General features: G+C 49.8%; 1 protein-coding gene across 3 annotated transcripts in view; it reads right to left on the reverse strand.

The window, feature by feature from the left end:
• Positions 1-23,623, reverse strand: part of ZNF800 (zinc finger protein 800) — a 230,245-nt gene that overhangs the window by 57,782 nt on the left and 148,840 nt on the right. For all 3 annotated transcript variants that reach the window (XM_078679098.1, XM_078679100.1, XM_078679099.1), the window contains exon 4: positions 23,477-23,572. In XM_078679098.1, coding sequence (XP_078535224.1) covers positions 23,477-23,572 — 96 coding nt within the window. The remainder of the gene's footprint in view (positions 1-23,476; positions 23,573-23,623) is intronic.

A 23,623-nucleotide genomic window follows, 5' to 3' on the forward strand; every position in this document is an offset into this window, starting at 1 on the left:
TGGGTTTCGTCGCCGACAAGGATGCTTTGAGCGGTCCCTCGGATCCGACGTCCTCGCGGGCCTTGTGCGTTTTGGGCGCGGAAACCGTCTTCGGCACCTCCGAATCTTGAGGCCGGGGCGCAGACTTCTTGTGCGTAGCCTCTTTGGAGCCGACCTTGGCGGGCTTGGACGGCGCCGTAGCCGCTGATCCGTGCCGACCATCTTTCTTGGGGGCCCCTTCCTCGGGCGTCGGTTTCGATTTCGGAGCATCGGAATCGACAGACTTCCTCGGCTTCTGCGGACCGGAGGTCGACGGAGCCGATGGGGTGACGGGCACCGACTTCTTCACAGGCACGGCAGCCATCTTAGGGACACTCGAGTCCTTAGGTTTCAGTTTTGATTTCGGGTCGGCCATTTTAGGTGTTGACGACCCCGATGGTTTCAGTTTCGGTTTCGAAACAGCGTGCCCAGCAAGTGAGTCCGTAGCCGGGCCCGAAGGCGGGGCTGTGGCTTGCGGCAACGGGTCCTGGGTAAGGCCGACAGGCGATCCCGTGTCCCGGTCGGTATCCTCGTAACCTTCGGGGCAGAGCTCGTCCGCTGAGCTATCCGCCGCGGCCCCATAGATCTCATCGTCGTCTCCTACCTCTTCGACGTATTCGAGGACTTGACCCGCGACTCCGTCGTCGTCTCCCGGATCCGCCTCGACCTCCGTCTGTGATGGGGAGATTTGTAGATGGTGACCCTGGACCTCTTCTTCCTGGTCGCCGAAGATGTTCTCCGGATCCGGGGCCGCTTGCCTAGCTTCCAAGCGCACCGCGCGCCGAAGCTTGAGAGTTTTCTTGGAGCGGAACTGTGCACAGGCCTTGCACTTGCCGTCGTCGTGGTCCGGTGAAAGGCACTTGTTACACACGGGGTGTAGATCGATGTGTGGGTACTTGGACCCACAGAGCGGGCAGTACTTAAACGGGCTCCGCTCCATGTCCGTAAAGGCTTGCAGTCGTGTCGCGATGAGAAGGCCTCAAAGTTTAGAAAGCGAAGAAAACTCCGCTTGTTCCGGCTCCAAGAGACGGAAGGCTCGAGACCGTGCGCAGACAATACCGACGCAAGAAAATCGAGGCCTTTTGGCCGCTAAAAGTTAGTTTTACTTGGTTCCGACAGTAAGACGTCGAGACCACATCCGAACCCAATGGCGGAAAAAAACAATCTGGGGATGGAGCCGATGCCCATGCGCACTGTAGTCCAGGGGAGGAGCCACCTATCTCAGGATACTTCGAAGACTCTTCCAGGACAACAATGTGCAATCATCCGAGCCCAACACTAGGCGGCGATCTAATGCTAAGATATGAATTTAGCAGCCCACATGCCTCGAACATGTGTGTTATAAATGGAATGGTGTCCAGCAGGCTCTGAAGGGTTAAATGACTTGATAATCTACATTCCCAGGTGAGCTCGGTGGTTTCTTCCTCTTTTCTGTCTCTCCGCACCATCCGAAGGGTCTCTCGGTTTTTCTCATTCACGGCCCTAAAACTCATCACACTGGCTATGGTCGTCTCCCGATTGGACTACGCCAACTCCCTCTACCACGGCATGCCGGCCTATAACGTCCGCCGACTACAGTTGGTTCAGAAGCAAGCTGCCCGCCTGGTCTACAATCTCTCTAGATCCCACCATGTCACCCCCCTTCTGAAATCCCTACACTGGCTCCCCATTCTCCAACGCTCTCAATTCAAGGTAGGCTGTCTTGCCTTTCAGGCCTTATCAGGCTCTGCCCCTATGTTTATCTCCTCAGAGATTAAACCTTATGTTCCCAGCAGGGAGCTCCGCTCCTCTACCCTGCATCTGCTGGTCATCCCCCGATTTCGCCGTAAGAAATGGGGAGGTTCCAAATTTTCCACTCTTGCCCCCATATTTTGGAACTCCCTCCCGGCCCACCTGAGAGGCACTACTCAATATCCACTCTTTAGAAAGGCTTTAAAGACATTTTTATTCACCAAAGCCTTCCCCCAATAAATTACCGTCCATCTCCGTTCCATGCTTTCGTCCTCTAGGACTTGGTTTATCACAGCGCCATGAAACCGTTCCGGTGAACGCGCGCTTTATAAATATTTTAAAACTCAAACTTAATCATGTCAGTTAACATGCGAAAGTTCGCACATTTTCATGCAGACAGCAGACAAAAACAAAGGAATAACAAGCAAATTGCACTTTGTCCATTATGGGGAATGCAGACCCCAACGTGACCTGGTTAGCTGTACTCAGCAGTAACATTTCTGTTGCTACTGACCTCCATCAACATGGCTCTGAGCCCATAAAGCAAAACAAATAAATAAGAATAACGGTTGAGAAAACAACTACAAGACGATCAAGACAAGGTGAAGGGACTGAAAAGGCAACAATGAAATCCTAAATTTGATCCAAACCCCGATAGCACCTGGGAGACCAAAATGCAGGTAATAAAAGTAAAAATGCCACTTATTTGTGGAGGCCGGATTGCACCCTGCAAGCAATCCGCCATGGCTGAAGGTTGAGCAAAGAGGGAGGAGAGTTGAGCAATGTATTGCACAAGTTACTATTCTGTAACGATATATCTGTTAGAAACATTAGTTAGTGATAGATTCATTACCTTAGAATATCCCCAGGCGTCAGACTGGATCCGGAAAGTTTCCGTCAGCAGTGCCCCTGCTCGTCGGTAGGTGGCGTCGTGCGGCTCCGTGTCCGTCGCAGGCATCGTATGCGCCGAGATGATGTCACGGAGACTACTTAGGTGCCACCCATGCGCACGGACGTCTGTTCTGTACACGACTTTTCGTACCTGGAACGCAGAGCCATGCAAGAAACTGCCCATGAAACTTGGGCCCTGAAAGGGATGACCTTAATCCTAGAAATCAGTTCGCAGAACGGGTGGGTGGGGCGGAAAGGAATCGGTCACTAACTAATGTCTCTTACAGATATATCGTTACACAAGTAGTAACTTGTGCATCTGAAAGAGACACGTTAGTGATAGATTTCTTACCTCAGAATAGATACCCCAGCAATTCCAAACCCGGTGGTGGGTCTACGAACTAAGATCACACCAGAAAGTCCCGACGAACTGAACGGCCAAAAAAGCAGTCTCTTCGGACTTGGCTGTCCAGGTAGTAGTGCTTGGTAAAAATGTGCAGCGAGGCCCACGTAGCTGCCTGACAGATGTCCTGCAAGGGAACGACTCGTCCCAAAGCAGTAGTGCTGCTATTGCCCTGTTAGAATGGGCCCGCAGCCCCACAGGAGGCTCCTTCTTAGCCAACGAGTAACAGGCATTGATGCAGAGAACGACCAACCGAGAGATGATCCGTTTGTGCACGGCCCGACCTTTTTTGGTGCCCACGTATATCAACAAAAAGTTGGTCATCCACCCGGAACTGTTGTGTGCGCTTTAGATAGAATGAGCACGCACGTTTTGGGTCCAGACGGTGGAGCCGCTCTTCTTCTTTTGTAGGATGCGGAGGCGGAAAGAAGGTGGGCAAAGTGATGTCTGACCGATGTGGAAGGGCGTGACAACCTTTGGCAAGAAAGAAGGACGAGTCCTTAAAACCACTTTGTCCGGATGAACAGAGAGAAAAGGAGGTTTAGAAGAGAGAGTCTGGAGCTTGCTCACTCTTCTGGCAGAGGTGATGGCTACCAGGAAGGCCGTCTTTAGAGTAAGAAGACGTAAGGGACAGTTATGAAGTAGCTCAAAGGGAGAGCTCATAAGTCATGTCAAGATTTTAGTCCCATGGAGGCATTATGAAGGGCACGGGAGGAAACGTGTGTAATGCATTTCAGGAAGCGATTAACAATTTGGGACTTAAAAAGACTTAAAAAGAGATGGCTGATCTGGAAGCCGTATATAGGCAGAAATGGCCGAGAGATAACCTTTGATAGTGCCCAGAGCAGAGCCGTGCTGGGCCAAAGAGAGAAGGAACAGAAGGACCTCGGAAAGAGGGGCAGCAAGGGGATCCACAGCCTTTGCTGTGCACCATGCCACAAATTTGTTCCACCTGCAGGCGTATACCCTCTTAGTGGAGGGACGCCTGGCTGCCAGAATAAGTTCACAGAATTCGGAAGGAAGGTCAAAAACTGTCAACTGTCCCCGCTCAATCTCCACACATGGAGATGGAGGCTGGGCAGGTTCGGGTGGAGGACAGTCACCTGTTGCTGCAACAGAAGATACTCCAGAAGAGGCAGTCGGATCGGGGAGCAAGTGCCATGCTGAGCAGCTCGGGATACCAGTACCTCCGTGCCCAATCCAGAGCCACAAGGATGACTTGGGCCTTGTCGCGCCGAATCTTCTTCAGCACTCTGGGAAAAAGTGGTATAGGCGGAAAAGCGTACAACAGACGCAGCTCCACTCGTGGCGAAAAGCGTCGCCGAGTGAGTGCCGCCTTGGAAATTCCAATGCGCAGAATTAAGGACATTGAGCGTTCTCTTCGGTGGCAAATAGATTTAACCCAGGCTCTTCCCACTGCAGAAAGAGACCTTGCGCCACCTCTGAGTGAAGACGCCATTCGTGTTCCATCATGCACCCACGGCTGATTTCGTCCGTTCTGGCGCTCAGAGAACCGGTCTGGTGTTGTACCATTAAGGTAATGCCTTGATGTTCCAGCCATGTCCATTGGCGGAGACCCTCCTGACATAGGACCCGTGACCCACCCCGCCCTGTTTGTTGCAATACCACACGGCGGTGGTGCTGTCCGTGAACACCTGCACTACACTTCCCGGACAGAGGGAAGGAATACTTTCAGTGCAAGTGGGATTGCCCAAAGCTCCAAAAGGTTGATATGGAGCCGGGACTCCGCCGGAGACCAAAGGCCCCTGATCTCCGACTCTCCCATGTGGCCGCCTCATCCCAGGAGGGACGCATCCGCCACCACTGTGTGCTCAGGAGAGGGATCTGCCTTTGACGCAATCGCGATTCGCGAGCCACCACTGCATGTCTTGTGCAGTGCCCTCCGAGATTTGGACGTGATCGGACAGGTTGCCCTGATGCTGGGCCCACTGGAACTTCTGGTCCCACTGCAGAGGCCGCATATGCCATCTGGCATGTTGCACTAACAGGATGCAGGAGGCCATGAGGCCCAGGAGCTGGACGGTCACCTGGACTGAAACCCGGGATAGAGGCTGAAAGATCGGAATCATAGCCAGAATATCCTTGACTCGCTGCTCTGGAGGATAAACCCGAAACTGCGTTGAATTCAGAATCGCTCCATTGAAGGGGAGCTTCTGAGAGTGACTCGGGTGCGACTTCGGCACATTGATGGAGAACCCCAGCAAATGCAGCAGGTCGGCTGTAGTCTGGAGGTGGGAGACGACTGCCTGGGGCGAGCCCGCCTTCAACAACCAGTCGTCACGATAGGGGGAAGACTGAAAGCCCTGATCTGCGCAGATGAGCTGCGATCACTGCCATCACCTTTGTGAACACCCGAGGGGCACTGGTAAGGACGAAAGGGAGCATGGCAAACTGAAAGGGCTCTTGGCCCACCTTGAACCGCAGGTAACGCCGGTGGGCCGGCAGGAAGGGGATGTGAAAATAAGCGTCCTTTAAGTCCAACACTACCATCCAGTCTCGGGAAGCCAAGACCTGAGCTAAAGTCAACATCTTAAACTTCTTCCGGAGGAAGCGGTTGACGTTCCCAAGGTCCAAAATGGGACGCAGGCCCCCTTTCTCTTTCTTGGGGACCAGAAAGTAGTGGGAATAACAACCACGGACTACTTCTAGCCAAGGAACGCGCTTAATGGCCCCCTTGGCCAAGAGGGACGCAACCTCCAGCTGGAGAAGCACTAAATGGTCCCCCGACATGTGGTAGAACTGAGGTGGCATGGCTGGAGGTGTAGTCTTGAGGGGGAGGGAGTAGCCCCTTCGGACGATTTGCAGCACCCACCTGTCAGAGATAAAGGAACGCCAGTGAGGAAGGTGATGGCGAATCCTGCAGCCCACCGGTGTGCCCCGAAGCTCGGACTAGGAAGGCTTTGAGGCAGATGCTGCGGGAGCGGAGGTGGACGGACTCGCACAATGGCCCCCTGCCCCGGCTCAACGGGAACCTCGTACTTGGCAGCACAGAGGTTGGTTCTGTGCATGCTTCTGGCTGAACAAACGTGTCGGGCGCTCCTTCCGTGGCCACGAAAGGAGGAACGAAAAGTAGACGTGGCCAGGCGCGTGCTGGAGAGACCTAAGGACTTAGCCGTAGCCCAGGAGTCCTCCAGCGCAATATCTGCCTTATAGTCAAATAGGCAAGTATCATCAAAGGGCATGTCCATAAGAGAACTTTGAACATCTCCCGAAAAACCAGTGGACTGGAACCAGGCGTGGCGATGGAGGACCACTGTCGTGTAAATCGCCCTACTCAGTGAGTCCGCGGTGTCCAGTCCACACCTAATGGCAAACTTTGCTGCATCTTTCCCCTCCGCAACAGCTTGGGAAAGCACTGTCCGAGCCTCCTCCGGACACTGAAGCAGCACCTGCGCAACTGTGTCCCACACAGCATGGGAATAGCAGCCCAAGAGGTATGCGGTGTTCACAGACCATAGCCCTAAACTGGCAGATGAAAACAGTTTCTTGCCGAACTGTTCCAGCTTTTTGGATTCCTTATCCGGCGGAGCGGTAGGGAATGCGCTTTGGGAAGTGAATGCCGGGGCCGGGCGAAGTCGCAGGTCCATATTCTTATCCACGGGAACCCCCGTGGCCGGTCTAGACCAGGTGCACATCAAGACGTCCGTTAATGTCTCATTGAACGGAAACAGTGCCTCCAAAGAGCTTGTCGCCGTCTGAAGTACTTCAGTGAGGAGATTAGTCTTGTGGGTCACTGTAGGCAGGTCAAGGTAAAGGGCCTCAGCTGTTCTACGGAGCCCCACAGTGTATGTGGCACCCTCCTCCATAGCTACCGCAGGAGGAGAAAGAAAACCAGGGTCAGAGGAAAGGTCAAGGCCACCAGCATCCTCTAGCTCTTCTGTCCATTCCTATTCTGACCTGCACTGCCGTGCGAGAGGGTCCTCAGACCCCCTCCCAGTCATCCCCTTCCTTCACTGCCTGTGGAACGGGCTGCGGTGGTGGGGCGGGACAGGGGAATACAAATGGTCAAACGACGCTGGGAACGGCACCAGTCGATGCCGGTCTGGCTCCGTGTCCCAATTAGGGTCCCAATCAGGAGCAAAATTGTCCGGGAACCCGGGCAAGGGTGGTGGTGGTGGAAAGAACGGAATCCACTGCGACGCCGGGATCGGAGCCGCGGGCGGCGTTGGAGCAGCCGGCAGAGGTCCCTGCGGGGCCGAAGCCGCCGGCACAAAAGGGGGTGGTGATGGACGGAGCATCTGAATCAATCAAACACTCACACCCAGTCAAAAGATCTGGGTTTAATCCATCACCGTTCTTTAGCCCACTCTGCCACCCCAGTTCAGACATGGCTATATGCAAATCAGTCTGACCCTGTGCCTCATGGGAACAGTCCAGCCCGAACTGCCAAGCCATGTCTTCCTGGACCGGAAACAAGCATCCTGGGACCGGTTTCTGGCATTCCAGCCGTCTTCAGCCCGGCTTGCTTGAATCCAGTGGCAAAGTGAGCAATGCCAGCAGCGGAGCAGGCAGCAAGGAAGGGCCCTCAACTGGGACCGCGGGGCCGGAGGGTGCGCCGGCGGGAGCCCGAGGCGGCGGTCCATGGCTGCAAGAAAATCTTGCACCCGGGCAGGAGTCGCCGACTGACCCGGATAAGGTGGGTAGGCCGCGGAACTCACATGCTCCAAAGGAGCCGGGGGGTGGAACCCCCGGCCCTCTTGTCCACGTCCAGAGACCGAGGAGGGGACGTCTGAGAGCGGAAATGCCTCTTCAACTTCTTCTTATGACGTCTCTTACCCGAATCAGAGTGTGAAGACTTCGACCCCGGGAACCGATGACTATGGCTCTGCGAGCAGTTCCTCGAGCGACGCCTGGACCTCGAACGGTACGGAGACTACTGCCGGAACTCCAGCAGCTTATGGTAACGCTTCCGCAAGGCCTTCGGAGCCATGGCTAGACAGTCGGAACATGACCGGGAGTCATGGTCGCACTCTAGATAGTAGAGACATGGGGGTCGGCCACCGACATCGTACGGCGACAGGCCCCGCAGGATTTAAATCTAAACATCCCTACGTGGCACCAGGAGTCAGACTCAAAAATGGAAGACGAAAAAGTCTAAAATAGTCAAAAAGTGACTAGGATATGTGGTCTAACCGGATCTGCGCTTGCTGGCGCGGAAAAAGAAAGAACCGACGTCAGCGCGCATGGGTGGCGCCTAAGTAGTCTCCGTGACGTCATTTTGGCGAATACAACGCCAGTGACTGACGCGGAGCCGCACAACGCCACCTTCTGACGCGCAGGGGTACTGCTGACGAAAACAGACGCCTGGGGATATTCTAAGGTAAGGAATCTTTCATCAACGTGTCTCTTTCAGATGGGATCATGATCTGGCAAAAGGTCCGGCATTTTTCCCAACTTCTGCTATACATGCTCTTTGGTTAGTAAAGGCACAAGCAAGGCTGAAGACAACTCCGAGCCCGGTCCACACCCAGTCCAAAGATGTTAAATGTTTTGTTGAGACCTTACATTCAACCTATGAAGTGACAGAAAAATAATCTGTTAAGTGAAGAACACATTACTTACACTAGGTAATTCTCTTTCTGGTGAATACTCTTGCAGATTACTCACCTTTAGAATATCCACAGACACCAGACTGGATCCTGAAGTTTAAACTGCATTGCTCTTACTGGACTTCCTCCTGTCCAAAGAGTGACGGTGAAATCACACCCACACCCCAGGGCATCAATCGTAGTTTCTTTCTTGACACCGTCAGCAACCTAGGATGTGCAGCCAAACAGTGATCAGAGGAACCAGTATGCAGATCGCTAGTTTGAGACCCTATTAGATGAGAAAAGAGACCATTCCAAAGAAAGGGGAGGTGAGAAATCTGCTGTAATAGAATTTCCACCAGGGAGAGCTTACCAAATGTAAGTAACTTTTTCTTGTAATTGATACTTTTAACTTCTGCTGCATGGCTTAGACCAAAAAGTACAGTAGGGCCGAACAGTAAATATGCCCTTCTAGGACGTGACTGTTAAGGCTGTAGTGGTTTGTGAACCTGTACATGGACTTCTTCGTTGCGGCCTAACAGATGTCAGACAGGCACTACGCATGTCAGCACAGTGGCAGCAGCCTTGACCCTGGTGGAATGGGCCCTCTGTCATTCAGGAGGCTGCTTCGTGGCTACTATGTATCAGATTTAATGCAGAGCGCCATCCATATTGACAGTTCTTTTCTACACTTTCTTGCCTTTCTTTGCTCCAGAGAATCCCACAAAAGCTTACCATCTACCCAATGGCTTTTAATGCAATCAATGTAGAAGCTTAGGCTCTTCTAGGGTTACTCTTATTCCTTTGAGGGATAAAACAGGGCAAAACACATTTGGAGAGTGATGGATTGCCCAATGTGAAAAGTAGTCACGACCTTTGGAGAAAAAAAAAAAAAGGCAGCCCTGGTCCTCCACTCCAATTTCTCAGGAAAAAAGGTGGTGTAAGGCGGCTGCACTGAGAGCACATGGAGTTTACTAACGTGACAAACTAAAGTTACAGCGACCAGGACAGTTGTGCATTTGTTGAAATAGAGAGCACGTGAGGAAAGCAAGTACCAAACTGAGGTTTCACAGTGGCATCACAAAGGGTTTCGGGGGAAACATGTCATTGACTTAGAAAACCTCATTCCACAAGTGATTTGAACAGGGACGATAAGTCTAGCAAAACACAAAGGACGAAAGACTCACAAATGACCTTTAACAGTGCCCATTGAAAGTCCTTGCTGGGCTTGAGATGAAGCAAAAAAGACATGCAACAATTTTGCCTGGAAAGGGTTTGTATTGTGGGTGCCTCCACAGGTCACAAATGTATCCCAGTGCCTAGTGTCAACAGACTTTGTAGAAGGATCCCTGGCAGCATGGATGACATCCAGAACATCGAAAGAAATGTTAAACACAATCAACAGTCACTGATCAATCTCCATGTATGGAGCTGTATTATGCGCAGTTTCAGGTTCATAACCCTGCCCTGCGACAGTAGATCCTCCCAAAGTTGTAGCATATACGGAAGACATATGCTCATGTCCAGATGATCCAGGTACTAGCATCTCCCAACCCAGTGTGGAGCTACTAAGATGACTTCAGATCGGTTGTTTCTGACCTGCTTCAGAGCTCTTGGCATGAGCGGTAGAGGCAGAAAGTCGTACAGGAGTACCATGCTCCACTCTATCTGGAAAGCACCCTTCCACCCCTTCGGAGAGAGTACTTCATTCAAATTTCCAATACGCAATATTTTGACATGAAACATTCAATGGTGAGAAGATCGAGCTGGGGTTCTCCTCATTACTGGAAGATTCCAAGTGCCACCCTAGGATTTAATCGCAACTCTTTATCCACCACGTGCAGACTGCAGAGTTTAGCCGCTACAGTGTTTAGAGATCCCACCATGGGGCTGACGACCAGGGATATCCCAACTTCAAAAGGTGAAGTCTTCTGGCACCAGGCACGCTTTCTAGAATGCCAACTCAGCGGTGTTGCCTGTGAGAACCTGAACTAGACTCCCCCCTGATGAATGGTAGGAAGGCTTTCAGCACCCAGCAAATGGCACATACCTCGAAAAAGGTCATTTAGAGTCAGGTCTCCACTGAAGACCAGAATCCCCATGATCTCCGCTTCTCCCAGATAGCCTCCCCAATCCAGCAACACCACTACATCTGTCGCCATCGTCAGCTGTGGTGCAAGGAAAGGAGTTTGAAGCTAGTCCAACTGCTGTCGAGCAGCCACAACTGCAACTCTTTTCAAGTCTCTGACAAAACCTGGATAGATTCAGAGTGTCTCCCCTGGTGCTGAGCCCACTATGACTCCACATTCCACAGCAGAACAAAGCAGATGAGCAGGATGCAGGATCCTAAAAGACCCAGAAGCCTCAGAGTCACTCTCATCAAACCCCAGGACTAAGGATAAAGCATTGGGATCATAGCCAGAATGTCTTGGACCCACTGTGGTGGAGGCCTAAAACTACAGTCTCCAGGGCAGCTTGATTTAAAAAATAGGATTCTGTGAAAGTCAGGTGTGAACTTGGCCAATGATGTCAGAAGTTCGCTGTTGTCTGGAGATGGTCTAAGACTATGGAGAGTCAACCCTCAACAGCCAGTTCCCAAGTTCCTTAAGGAAAGACTGGGATTCCCCAACCTCCGAAGGTGTGCAGAGACCACCGCCACAACTTTGGTGAATAGCAGAGCGGCACTAATGTGGGCAAAGGGGAGCCAAGGAAACTAGAAAGGCCTCTGATCCGCCTTGAACTACAAGTAGCGTCTGTGGAACCGCAGGACTGGCACATGAAAATAGGTGTCCTGCACGTCCAATGCCATCATACAGTCACCTGGATGCAGAACAGTACCTGGACCAGTGTGAGCATCCTAGATGTGCCCTTGCACAAGAAGGCATTCAAGTGACAGACACTCAAAACAGGACGAAGGCACCATCCCTTTTCTGAATAAGGAAATATCCGGGGTATGAATTGTTCCCTACTTTTCCAAGGCTGCTTTGGCCAAAATACTCTGCACTTGAAGCAAGATGGACAGGTGCTCCTCTCAAAGAAGCTCAGCTGTACATGGTAGACCCTTCCTCCCTCACGTGATATATTTTGCCACCAATGGAGGAAATCGTGATTGGTGGAAGCCAGGTAGGCCCGGAATTCTTCAGGGCTGCCAACATGATCTCACGTGTCACATGTCCCATGAAAGCATGGGAACGTCTCTTCAGCAAACAGCTGGCAGTGACTTACCAGAGGGCTAGACTAGCTGAAAAAAACATAAATTGTTTCAGTTCACCCTGCTGGTGGAAGCCTGAACCACCAAACTTCCCAGTGTTGGTGTTGTGTTAAGAAATCAGGCTGGCTGGTAAAAGTCTGTGGAGCCTAGCAACCTGTCTGCTCCAGCAGGCAGGAACAAGGCTAAGACTAGATGCCGATAGGGTGTATGTCAGCTTCATTCAATGCTATTAGGGGCTCAGACAAGTCCAGCCAAGGTCGCAAAACCTCCATAAGAACATTAGTTTGGACTTCCAAAGTTGGCAGCTGTAGGTTCAACAACTCAGCTGACTGTCACATTACCACAGCGAAGCAGCCACTCCCTTCAGTTTATGGGCCAGAGGGAGAAAGCAAACCCAGTGTCTGGGGAAGCATCCAGCCCACTAGCCTCCTGCAAGTCCACGTACAGATGGTATAGTGTTGAGGAAAGTAATCCTCCCCAATCTCCAATTTAATCTCCAAAACATCGGTAACGCTGATCTTAATTTGTTGGAGCGCTGTGGTGAGGCTCTGCGCGCCAGGCATGCTTCTGTTGGATTGAACTGGGACTTGGTGCATCGAAACGGCTTTAGCATGCAACCTCAGTCAAATCAGAGATCAATTCAGCTCTGAGTCGGATAAGACCATAGCAACAGAGTGCGTCAATGATGCAATGACCGCTGTGGATTTTGGAGATGTATTAGAAGTTGGCTCTAAAGTCAAGAGCGGAACAGAGGCAGGTTGAACAAGGCAGATTGCGGAGAGGACAGCCCACGGGTGGTGAGCTAAATTAAAAACCCACCTCTATGTTAGATAAGTTGGTCCGCTTAGCAGCCTCTTTTCTCTGTTTTATGCCCTCTCACCGTCAGCGCGGGGACACGCCGGTGCGCGTAACTCAGCGCTCTACAAATGCCCCTATTATTATTATTATTATTAATCCCAATGGAGGCCTCCGCAGATCCTCAGGGCCAAAGGCACGCCAGAGGGAGCCAAAAGAGTGCCAAAGGTTTGCAACTGGGCCTCTCAAAAGGTTTCTTTCTGTGTAATTGTAAATTGTAATTGTAAATAAATTTCTTAAGCGCGATTGCTGCCCAGGGGCGTCCAAGCGCTGAGTGAGCAAACAGAGATAGGCGATGGAAGGAGAGTAGGACTAGGTGGATTTAGCAAACAATAGGGTTTTCAATTGTTTGCGAAAAGATAGCAGGTTCGGGTTAGACCGGAGCTGGAGTGGGAGGGCATTCCACAGCTTCGAGGCGTTCGAGGAGAACATCCTGCCTCCGGCCCTAGCTCTCCTAATTCTGGGTACCACAACCAGGAAGGCCTCGGTGGAACGAAGGTTTCTGTTGGGGTGATACGGTATGACTAGTTTGTTATTGATTGCCGGACCTGTCCGCCAAAAGGCCCGATGAGCGATACAGAGCGCCTTAAATGACACTCTCTGTCTTATTGGTAGCCAATGTAAACTTTCTAGTCCAGGTCTGGCTGACTGAGTGCGTGGGATTTGTAGCAGGGTGCGGGCTGCACAATTCTGTGCCACCTGCAACTTCCGAAGCGTCATCTCGGGGGCCCCCACATATAGGGCGTTGTTTGAATCTAGGCGAGATTGGATCAGGCCTTGCACCGCCACCTGTTTGGCTTCTGATGGTAAAAGCGGAAGAACTTTTCTAAGTGTTCTGAGTAAGCCAAAACATGTGGCGGACACCTTGGTAGCCTGGGTGGAGAGGGAGAGACCTTTGTCCAGCCAGACTCCTAGGCTTTTTACACTTTCCTTAGGGATAGGAGGGGGGCTGAGACATGGAGGCCATAGGGAGGTGAAAGGCACTGGTGAAGTTGGTCCGAGGAGCATGAGCTCGGTTTTATCTCCGTTCAGTCTGAGTGAGGAGGCAGACATCCACTCCCTTACATCCTCTAAACAGCTCCTTAGGCCTTCCGGAGTTTGCCTGTTGTTCTCTTGTGCCAATGAAACCACTAGCTGGGTATCGTCGGCATATGATATAATTTTGATGCCGTGAGGTTCAACGACCCCAGCAAGTGGCTTCATGTACACGTTGAACAACGCAGGGCTCAAGGAGGAGCCCTGCGGCACTCCGCAATTTAGTGGTTGTCTAGCTGACACTCTGTCCCCATCAAAGATCTGAAAAGATCTATTGGTCAGGAAGGATTCAAACCACCTAAGTGCCTCGCCTGATACACCGATGTTGGATAGACGGTTCAGTAAGGTGACATAACTGACCGTATCGAAGGCTGCACTTAGATCAAGGAGGATCACTGCCACTGATCCTCCCTGATCTAGTATCCTTCGTGACTCTTCGGTGACCGCTAATAGGGCGGTTTCAGTACCATGCTTCGGTCTAAAGCCCGTCTGCGACGTATCCAATATTGCGTTGTTCTCAAGGAACTGGACCAGGTGGGAGTTTATGTACTTCTCCAGGACCTTGCTTGCCCAGGGGAGAAGTGAGATGGGGCGGTAACTGGAATGATCGTTTGGGTCCAGGTTGGGTTTTTTCAATAACGCCCGTACCATGGCTTGCTTCCAGGCGATGGGTACAGTGCAGGAGGAGATGGAGGAATTTAGTAGCTCCAGGATAACAGGCAAGGTAGCCTGGCTTGCTTGCATCAGAGTCCCTGGTGGCGCTGGGTCCCGTGGGGAACCCGATTTAACTTGACGTGCCATTTTGCCAAGGATGTCAAGGTCTAGCGGGGGAAAGTGCTCAAGGCTTGGCTGATCAGGTGAGGGACGGTTATTATTCGAGAGAGGCAGGTCAGTTACCTCAGGGGTTATAGGTGATGTTGGAAAGGTAGAGTAGATTTTTAAGACTTTATTGTGGAAAAACTCCGCAAGCTCGTCGCATTGTGCCTGAGTTTTTTGCGGAGGGGGAACTGTGTTCACTTTAGTGCATTGTTTTATTATGTGGAAGATTTCCTTGGGCTTGGATTTGGCTTCCATAATACTGTCCGAGAAATAGGTGGTCTGGGCCGCTATAATCTCTTCTTTATAGGCCTTGATGGCATCCCTGTATTGTACCTTTTTTTCTGGTAGAAAGTCTAGACGCCATGCTCTCTCTCGTTGCCTACAGAGGCGTTTTTTATCTTTCAAAGAGTCTGAAAACCAGGGGGCTGATTTGTGCAGCCTCTTTGAGGTGGAACTACGAAGAGGGAGAATCGCGTCTAGGGAATTTGTAATCCATCCTTCAAAATTTGTGTTTGCCACGTTGGGGTCCGTGCAGGGGGGAGGGCGGGTGGAAGCTAGGTTGCTTGTCCAGGAATCCAAGGGGAGTTTGGTCCAGTTTCTCCTTGTTATGACTTGGGGGGTCAACAGGGGGGTTTTGTGTGTGCACCAGGTGAATGGGATTAAAAAGTGGTCCGACCAGGGCAGGGGGGTAGGTTTATCGACTGTCAAATTGCTGCAATTGCTGAAGATTGGATCGAGAAGGTTGCCCTTTTCATGAGTAGGGGCTGTGACCAGCTGAGATAGCTGGAGAGCACCTAGATCATCAGTCAGTTCTTTGGCAGTATGATCTGAAGGGGAGTTAAAATGGAAATTAAGGTCCCCTAAGACCGTATAGTTAGCGGAAGTCATAAGTCTTTTGGCTATGATTTCGGGAAGAGACTTATGGAACAGTTTGGTAGCCTCCGGGGGGCGGTAGATCAGAGTACCGGAGAAGGTGCTGTTTGCATTAAAATCTATTTTAAATTCTAGACTCTCGCATTCCGGGATGGTTTCGGCTGTGGTCCGACAGCGATGCGAATCTTTTAGTATTATTGCCAGACCTCCTCCTCTCCCCTCTGGCCTGTCCAATCTAAGAATTTGAAAACCAGCAGGTAGAGCTGAGATTATGTCTGGTTCGGATTGGGATGTGAGCCATGTCTCAGTCAAGAAAATGGCATCTGGTTTTTGCTCCTCTAGCAGCAAGGCAATTTGTGTGCTATGCCTCGGTAAGGATCGACAGTTTAGTACATACATACGATACGTCTGAGATTCAGCTGGTAGCATAGTGCTGCGAAAGGAGTGTTTACATCCAGGGCAGGAAAAAGGGAGCTCTAATGGTGCATAGATGTGAGTACATTTAGCATCCAATGTGCTTCGTATGTTACGGGCGGCTGCCGAGCTATACGTCCTGCGCTGTGTTGTGTGAGAACCAGGGGGTATGGCCCCTGGTCCCGTCTGGTCGCGGACGGGCGCAGACGGGCTTGCCTTCGGCGCACCGCCGGCGCGCCCGCTGCGCCCGTCCGCTGCGCCTCCGGAACCAAAACATCCTTATATGTCGGGGTGTGGCCTGTGTCAATGGGCGTGGCCCGGGGGTCCCGGCGATTCTCCTGCGACCCGCAGCAGCGCCTGACTCGGCTGCGCGGGGAGGGAATCACGAAGGGGAGCCAAGAGAAAATAGCGTGGATTTAAAATCAAGTACACGTTATCACAATACACAAGTTTAAAAAAATCTGTCTTTTTTAAAAAAGGTCCTGCTCTCGGCTTTCCGCCTCAAGAGCTCTGCTTGCTAACAAGCGCTGACGGGAAGGGCGCGCTTTTGTAGCGAAGGGGGCGTGGCCTGTGTCAATGGGCGTGGCCCGGGGGTCCCGGCGATTCTCCTGCGACCCGCAGCAGCGCCTGACTCGGCTGCGCGGGGAGGGAATCACGAAGGGGAGCCAAGAGAAAAATAGCGTGGATTTAAAATCAAGTACACGTTATCACAATACACAAGTTTAAAAAAAATCAGTCTTTTTTAAAAAAGGTCCTGCTCTCGGCTTTCCGCCTCAAGAGCTCTGCTTGCTAACAAGCGCTGGCGGGAAGGGCGCGCTTTTGTAGCGAAGGGGGCGTGGCCTGTGTCAATGGGCGTGGCCCGGGGTCCCGGCGATTCTCCTGCGACCCGCAGCAGCGCCTGACTCGGCTGCGCGGGGAGGGAATCACGAAGGGGAGCCAAGAGAAAATAGCGTGGATTTAAAATCAAGTACACGTTATCACAATACACAAGTTTAAAAAAATCAGTCTTTTTTAAAAAAGGTCCTGCTCTCGGCTTTCCGCCTCAAGAGCTCTGCTTGCTAACTGCTTGTGTTCAGAGACATACAGCTTTGCTTCACTTCGCGTTCTCAGATCACCTTCGGCTTCATAAGGGCACACTCCTTGCAGGACTTGGAGTTGTGATCTGAATTTAGACACCAGAGTCACACCCTGGGGTGATCGGTCATAACACTTGTTTGTGACATTCCCTACAAGGTTTAAAATTGTTTTACGATGGTGCCCTTGCACACATTTGTAAGGAAAAAACTTGTGAACGGACTAGAAAGAATTTGGCAGCAAATATGAAGGCACAGAAGGAATATGCTACTTTCCAGTATGCATCTGTTCTTGGCATGTAGAGCTGCAGAGTTGTACACCTTAGTATTAGACCGCCACCTGGTGTTGGGCTCGGATGATTGCAGGTTGTTGTCCTGGAAAAAGTCTTTGAGGTCACGAGATAGGTGACTCCTCCCTTGGACAACAGTGCGCATGGTCATCGACTCCATCCTTAGATTGTTTTTCACCATGATGGGAAATTATGGAGTTAGTAGAGATACAGTACGAAAGTGATGTCCATGCGTGTGCATCTAAGTAAGATGAAAAACTGGAACGGATACAAGTCCCTGGGAGGCAGGAGGGCGTGTACAACTCTGCAGCTCTACATGCCAAGAACAGATGCATACTGTTAAGTAGCATATTCCGTTCCAGGCATATGAGCTGCAGATTGTACACCTTAGCATTGATTGTGCAGCAGTGTCTCCCCTTAGCGGTGGTCACCTGTAACCGTTGCAGTTGTTTGAAATAAAGTTTTAAGGACAGCTTGGCCTACTATAGCTTGCTGCTTGCCTTGCACATCAACACAATAGTGTTTAGTGAAAGTGTGTGGTGTAGACCATGTATCTGCCTTGCATATGTCCTCTAGTGGTATGTTTCCTAAGAAAGCCATAGAGGCTCCTAGTTTGTGAGTGGAATGCGCCCTAGGAGGAACTGTTAATGTAAGTTTAGCTTTAACATAGCATATTTGTATACACTTTACAATCCACCATGCAATCCCACCTTTGGAGATGGGGTTGCCTTTATGAGGAGGAGAGAAAGCTACAAACAGTAGTTTTGTCTTCCTAAAGGATTTAGTTTGATCTATATAGTATAAAGGAGCTCTTTTAACATCTAATGTGTGTAGAGCTCTTTCTGCCACAGAGTCTGGGTTTGGGATAAACACTGGTAACTCTACGGATTGATTTAGGTGAAAAGAAGTGATGACCTTTGAAAGAAATTTTGGATTGGATCTAAGAACCACTTTGTTAGGATGCATTTGAAAAAATGGTTCTTGTATTGTGAAAGCTTGTATTTCACTCACCCTCCTGAGAGAGGTAAGCTGTTTTCCATGTTAGGAATTGCAGTTCACATTTATGTAAAGGCTCGAATGGGGGTCCCATAAGCCTTGCGAGTACAATATTAAAGTTCAACACAGGAGAAGGTGGTAACCTTGGTGGGATTATTCTCTTTAATCCCTCCATGAATGCTTTGATTGCTGGTACTCTAAAGAGAGACAGATGTTGTCTGTTTTGTAGGTATGCTGCAATTGCTGCAAGATGCAGGCGTATGGAAGAATATGTCAAGTTAGACCTTTGTAGATGTAACAGATAACAGATGATATTCTGGATGGATGCATCCAAGGGATCAATGTGATTATTTTTGCAATAAATTGCAAATCTCTTCCATTTAGCTGCATAACACGCTCTAGTAGTGGGTTTTCTAGCCTCTTTAATGAATTTAGATAACCAAACTCTAAGACTTCAGGAGCCAGATAGCCAAATTCAGTTGGTTCGGATCTGGGTGTCCGATTTCTCCATGGTTCTGTGTGAGCAGGGATGGTGTGAGGTGTAGCTTTTGATGCGGAGCTAGAGAAAAGTCTAGTAGTGTGGTGAACCATGGTTGGCGTGCCCATGTGGGAGCTACCAGGATCAGTTTGAGAGACTGTTGTCTGAACTTGCGCACTGCTAATGGAATGAGTGGGAGAGGCGGAAAAGCGTACGCAAATCTGCCTGACCAGTTCATCCATATCGCATTGTCTTCAGACCGTGGGTGTGGGAATGGGAACCTGGCAGCGAAGGCTGGGCATTTTGCGTTTTCGTGGGTGGCAAACAGATCTATGTGTGGATGCCCCCACCTTTTGAAGAATGGCTGAAGAACTTGTGGATGTAGTTCCCATTCGTGAATCTGTTGTGCCTGCCAACTTAACAGATCTGCTATCTGATTGTGGACCCCCTGGAAGGTGTTCCGCTAGCAGATGTATGTTCTGAGGAACGGCCCATCTCCAAATGTTCTGTGCAAGTTGGGACAGTTGCAGAGAGTGTCCCCCCCCCTGTTTTTGTATATAGTACATGGCTGTCATATTGTCCGTCCGGATTAGGACAGCATTGTTTTGTACTGGAAGTTGAAAAGTCTTGAGTGCTAGAAATATTGCTAGCAGCTCTAGGTGGTTGATATGGAACCGTTTCTGTTGAATGGTCCATTGGCCTTGAGTTGTGTGATGTAAGAGATGGGCCCTGTGAGGGATGAGTCTGTTGTAACCACTACCTGTGGAACAGGCTCTAGGAACAGCCACCCTTTTGTCAGGTTTTTGGTGTTCCACCATTGCAGAGAGCGATATGTGCGGCTGTCTACCAACACCAGGTCCTTTAGTTGACCTTGAGTTTCGTTCCACTGTTGTGCTAGGCACTCTTGCAGGGGACGCATTTGCAGTCTTGCATGTGGTACTATGAAGATGCAAGATGCCATCATGCCTATGAGTCTCATGAACACCCTAGCTTGCAGATACTGCTGGTGTTGAAAAATGGCAACTAAGGCTTGAATGCTCTGTATCCTGGCTGGACTGGGATACGCTAGAGCTGCGGACGTGTTTAGTGTAGCTCCTAGATACTGATGTACATGCGAAGGCTGTAGGTGCGACTTGGTGTAGTTTATTGTAAACCCTAAGTCGTACAATGTTTGAATTGTTTGTTGTTTGTGCTGGACACACTGATTGAACGATTTTGCTTTTATGAGCCAGTCGTCTAGATAAGGGAAGACATGTATCTGTTGTCTTCTGAGATGTGCTACTACTACTGCTGGGCACTTTGTGAATACTCTTGGTGCTGTTGTTACCCCGAATGGAAGGACTTTGAACTGATTATGTTGTCCTTCTAGTACAAATCTTAGATACTTTCTGTGAGCAGGATGTATGGGGATATGAAAGTAGGCGTCCTTTAGATCTAGTGTTGTAAGGAAGTCGCCCTGTTGCAGTAGTGGAAGCACTTGTAGAGTGATCATATGGAAGTGATCTGATTGTATGTAATGGTTGAGGGGCCTGAGGTCCAGAATTGGCCTCAGTGTTCCATCCTTCTTGGGAATTAGAAAATACAGTGAGTAAACCCCTATTCCCTGTTCTTCTAAAGGAACTATTTGAATAGCATCCTTCTGTAGAAGTGCTAACACTTCTTGTCGAAGCAGAGTTAGATGGTCTGTAGACATTGGACGCTGTCTCGGAGGTATGTTTGGAGGGGTTGCTGTAAGTTCTAGGCAGTAGCCATGTTGGATAATCGGTCTTACCCACTTGTCCGTTGTAATGGAGTTCCAGACAGGCAGGAACTGTGTTAATCTGCCCCTACAGGAGTGGTATGCTGTGGGGGGAGCAGAGGGAAGTAATTGTTTGGTGGTGTAAGAGGATCGGTTGTTGTTACCGCGACCTCTTCCTTTGTTATTGTTTCCCCTATATCCTCCTCTAAAGTATCCCTTGTTGGAGGATGTCTGTGACTTAAAAGACGTTGTAGTGTCTGCTCCAGACTGTTTGGAGCCTCCTCTGTAGGAGGAGCGACGAAAGGAGCCTCTATTTGGTGTATACTGTAAAGCTCCCATAGACTTGGCAGTGTCGGTGTCTTTCTTCATTTTTTCTAATATGGGGTCTACTTCAGGACCAAATAATTGGCTTTGATTGAAAGACTGGTTTAAAATGGTAGTTTGCACTTCTTGTTTAAATCCTGAAATGCGTAGCCACACATGTCTTTTAAGTATGCCACTGGTATTTACGGCACTAGATTCTGTGTCGGCGGCATCTGGTGCGCATTTTATTGAGGCATTGGATATTACCATGCCTTCTTGTATAAGGTCAGTTGCTTGATCCTTGTACTGATCTGGTAAATGTTGAAGTAGTTTTTCTAGTTGATCATAATGAGCCCTATCATAACGAGAAAGTAGGGCTTGTGTATTTGCTATGCGCCACATGTTTGCAGCTTGTCAGCTACCCTTTTCCCTGATGCATCAATGACCTTTGATTCTTTATCAGGTGGGGGCGCTTCTCCAGATGTCTGAGAATTTGCCCTCTTCCTAGCATTGGGCACCACTAATGAATCTAGTGATAGGTGTCCTTTAATATAGACTGGGTCTGTGGGTGCTGGTCTATATTTCTTTTCAATTCTAGGAGTCAATATTCTTGTGCGTACAGGGTCTTTACATACTTCTGGAGCATGCTTGATTACTCCCTTAATCATTGGAAGAATGTGAGCAGTCCTCAGAGTGCTCAAAGGTATCCAAGAGAAAATCCTCATCAATATCATCAGAGTGCATAGGGACTCCGTGATAAACCGCAGCTCTGTTTAACAGATGACTAAAACTAATTGGGTCTTCTGGAGGGGAAGGCTTTGATGGGTATTAGTGCGGTTCTGGAATGTCAGTCATACCCTGTGGGTGTGGAAAGTCATATAGGTACATCTTTTGGGTTTGAATAATCCCACATATCCTCATCCATGTGATATCAGCTAGGCTCTTCCTCATCCTCCCCTCCCTCAAAGTTATATTCATCATCATTTTGCTGTGAGGAATGTGATGATAATGGAGAATGTGTAGGAGATATATGAAGTGATATGTGAGGAGGTACAGGAGAAGGAGGAAGAAGAGGTGTAGGAGAGGAAGGGTGCATAGGAGATGTTGCACAGTCCTTCTTTGCAGGCACCACAGGTGTGGGTGGTGTATCTGCTGGTCTCTTCTTTTGAGGTGTAGTACCCACACGTCCTGTCTTTGGGTCTATATAAATCTTCTTTTGTTGAGGATGTAGTGTAAAAAGTTCCTCTTCTTCTACAATCTTCCTTGGCTTAGATTTTTTCGGCTCCAGCGGAGGTTGTGGTCTTTCTTTAGCATTGGGAGGTGTTGTAACGCCCCGTGGCATAGTTTTTGGTGCCGAAGGAGTTTTTTTCAGCTTCATAGGCATGTTCGAGGATTTGGGCACCTCAGAATCAGGCTTTTTTGTCCTCGGCACCGATGTAGAAGTGGACGGCTTCAGAGCCGGTGCTTCTTTCGGTTTCGGTACCGGTACGATTTTTGGCTTCGGTATCTAAGGGTCTTTTGGTTTCGGCGCAGAGGTGTCTTTGTGTTTCGGTGCCGACGGGAGAGTTTTACTCTGTGTCAAGGCACTAAAAGGCTTTGTTGGTTTCTTCGGAGCCGGGCTCGATGGCGGGGCTGTCAAAGTGGATTTTCGTCTCGACTGGGCCCCTTGGGCGGAGTGCTGAGCTTAGCCTTCGATTAGGGCAGAGTATGTGGTGCAGGGGCGGTAGTACTCACACGCTGACCCGATGGCATGGAGTCATCTGAGTCGTCTGCCTCGGATACGATCTGGAGATCAGGAGAGTCCTCTTCGAGAACGAAGGGGACCTCTTCGTCAAAGATATCCTCCGGTGCTGGGGCTGATCTCATCTCGTGTCGACAGGCCCTCCGATCCGGATAGTTTTCTTCGATCGGAAGGACGCACAAGCTGTGCAGGTCGACTCGTCATGTTCCGGCGATAGACAGAGGTTGCAGACCTCGTGGTGATCGCTATGTGGGAATTTTGCCTGGCATTTCGGGCATTTCTTGAACGGAGTTCTTTCCATGTGGTGTAGGCCGCACGGAGTCGATAGGCCTAACGGCCCACTACGATGACCGGAATGGAAGTAGTCGTCGAAAAGCCTGGTCTTCGATGTCGAAGGTAGTTTCTTGAAGTTTGTGGAAGTTCTGCGCTTCGGAGTTGCTGAAAAATCTTTTTCTGTCCGGAGCGGAGAAAGTTTCATCCGAACCCAGTGGCGGAAAAAAACAATCTAAGGATGGAGTCGATGACCATGCGCACTGTTGTCCATGGGAGGAGTCACCTATCTCATGACTACAAAGACTTCTTCCAAGACAACAACAACCTGCAATCATCCGAGCCCAACACCAGGTGGCGGTCTAATGCTAAGGTGTACAATCTGCAGCTCATATGCCTCGAACAGCAAAGAACTGGTGTCAACGAGCAGGGATGTTTACATGCATCTCCAACGTCCCTTCTGAGGAAGAATAAAATCAATCCAGAGCTGTATAATGCCGGTAAGGAGCAATGCTGTTTTAATCTTCCGGGTCATGTCTGGCACCTAGGGATTTTCTAAATTTGAGAAATCTGCAGTTAGAAGCATCCGTCTAACCACATTTATTTAACCTAAATATTCCCACATGTCCCACTCTTGCATAAGGATTCCAGTATTCACATGCTCCTCTATCACTTTCACATATAATGGCATACTGCTGGAAATGTGCGACTTTAAAACATATCTGCAAAGCATTTTGTTTTGCAACAAGAAAAATGACCCTACAAAAAGTAAAATGTATGGTTCTTACCGGATTTAAAGCAATCAATAATTTGCAAAATTCCAGATCTTGACATCTGCAGCGGCTTTTGCAATAAAGGAGGGTCTCCAGGTTCCAGCTGATACTCTGCAAGACAGCAAATAAAATAAAATAAATAGTTTGAAAATAGCCACCAAC

The sequence above is a fragment of the Lissotriton helveticus genome, chromosome 1_1 (genome assembly GCF_964261635.1).
Source record: "Lissotriton helveticus chromosome 1_1, aLisHel1.1, whole genome shotgun sequence".
NCBI classification, from domain to species: Eukaryota; Metazoa; Chordata; class Amphibia; order Caudata; family Salamandridae; genus Lissotriton; species Lissotriton helveticus.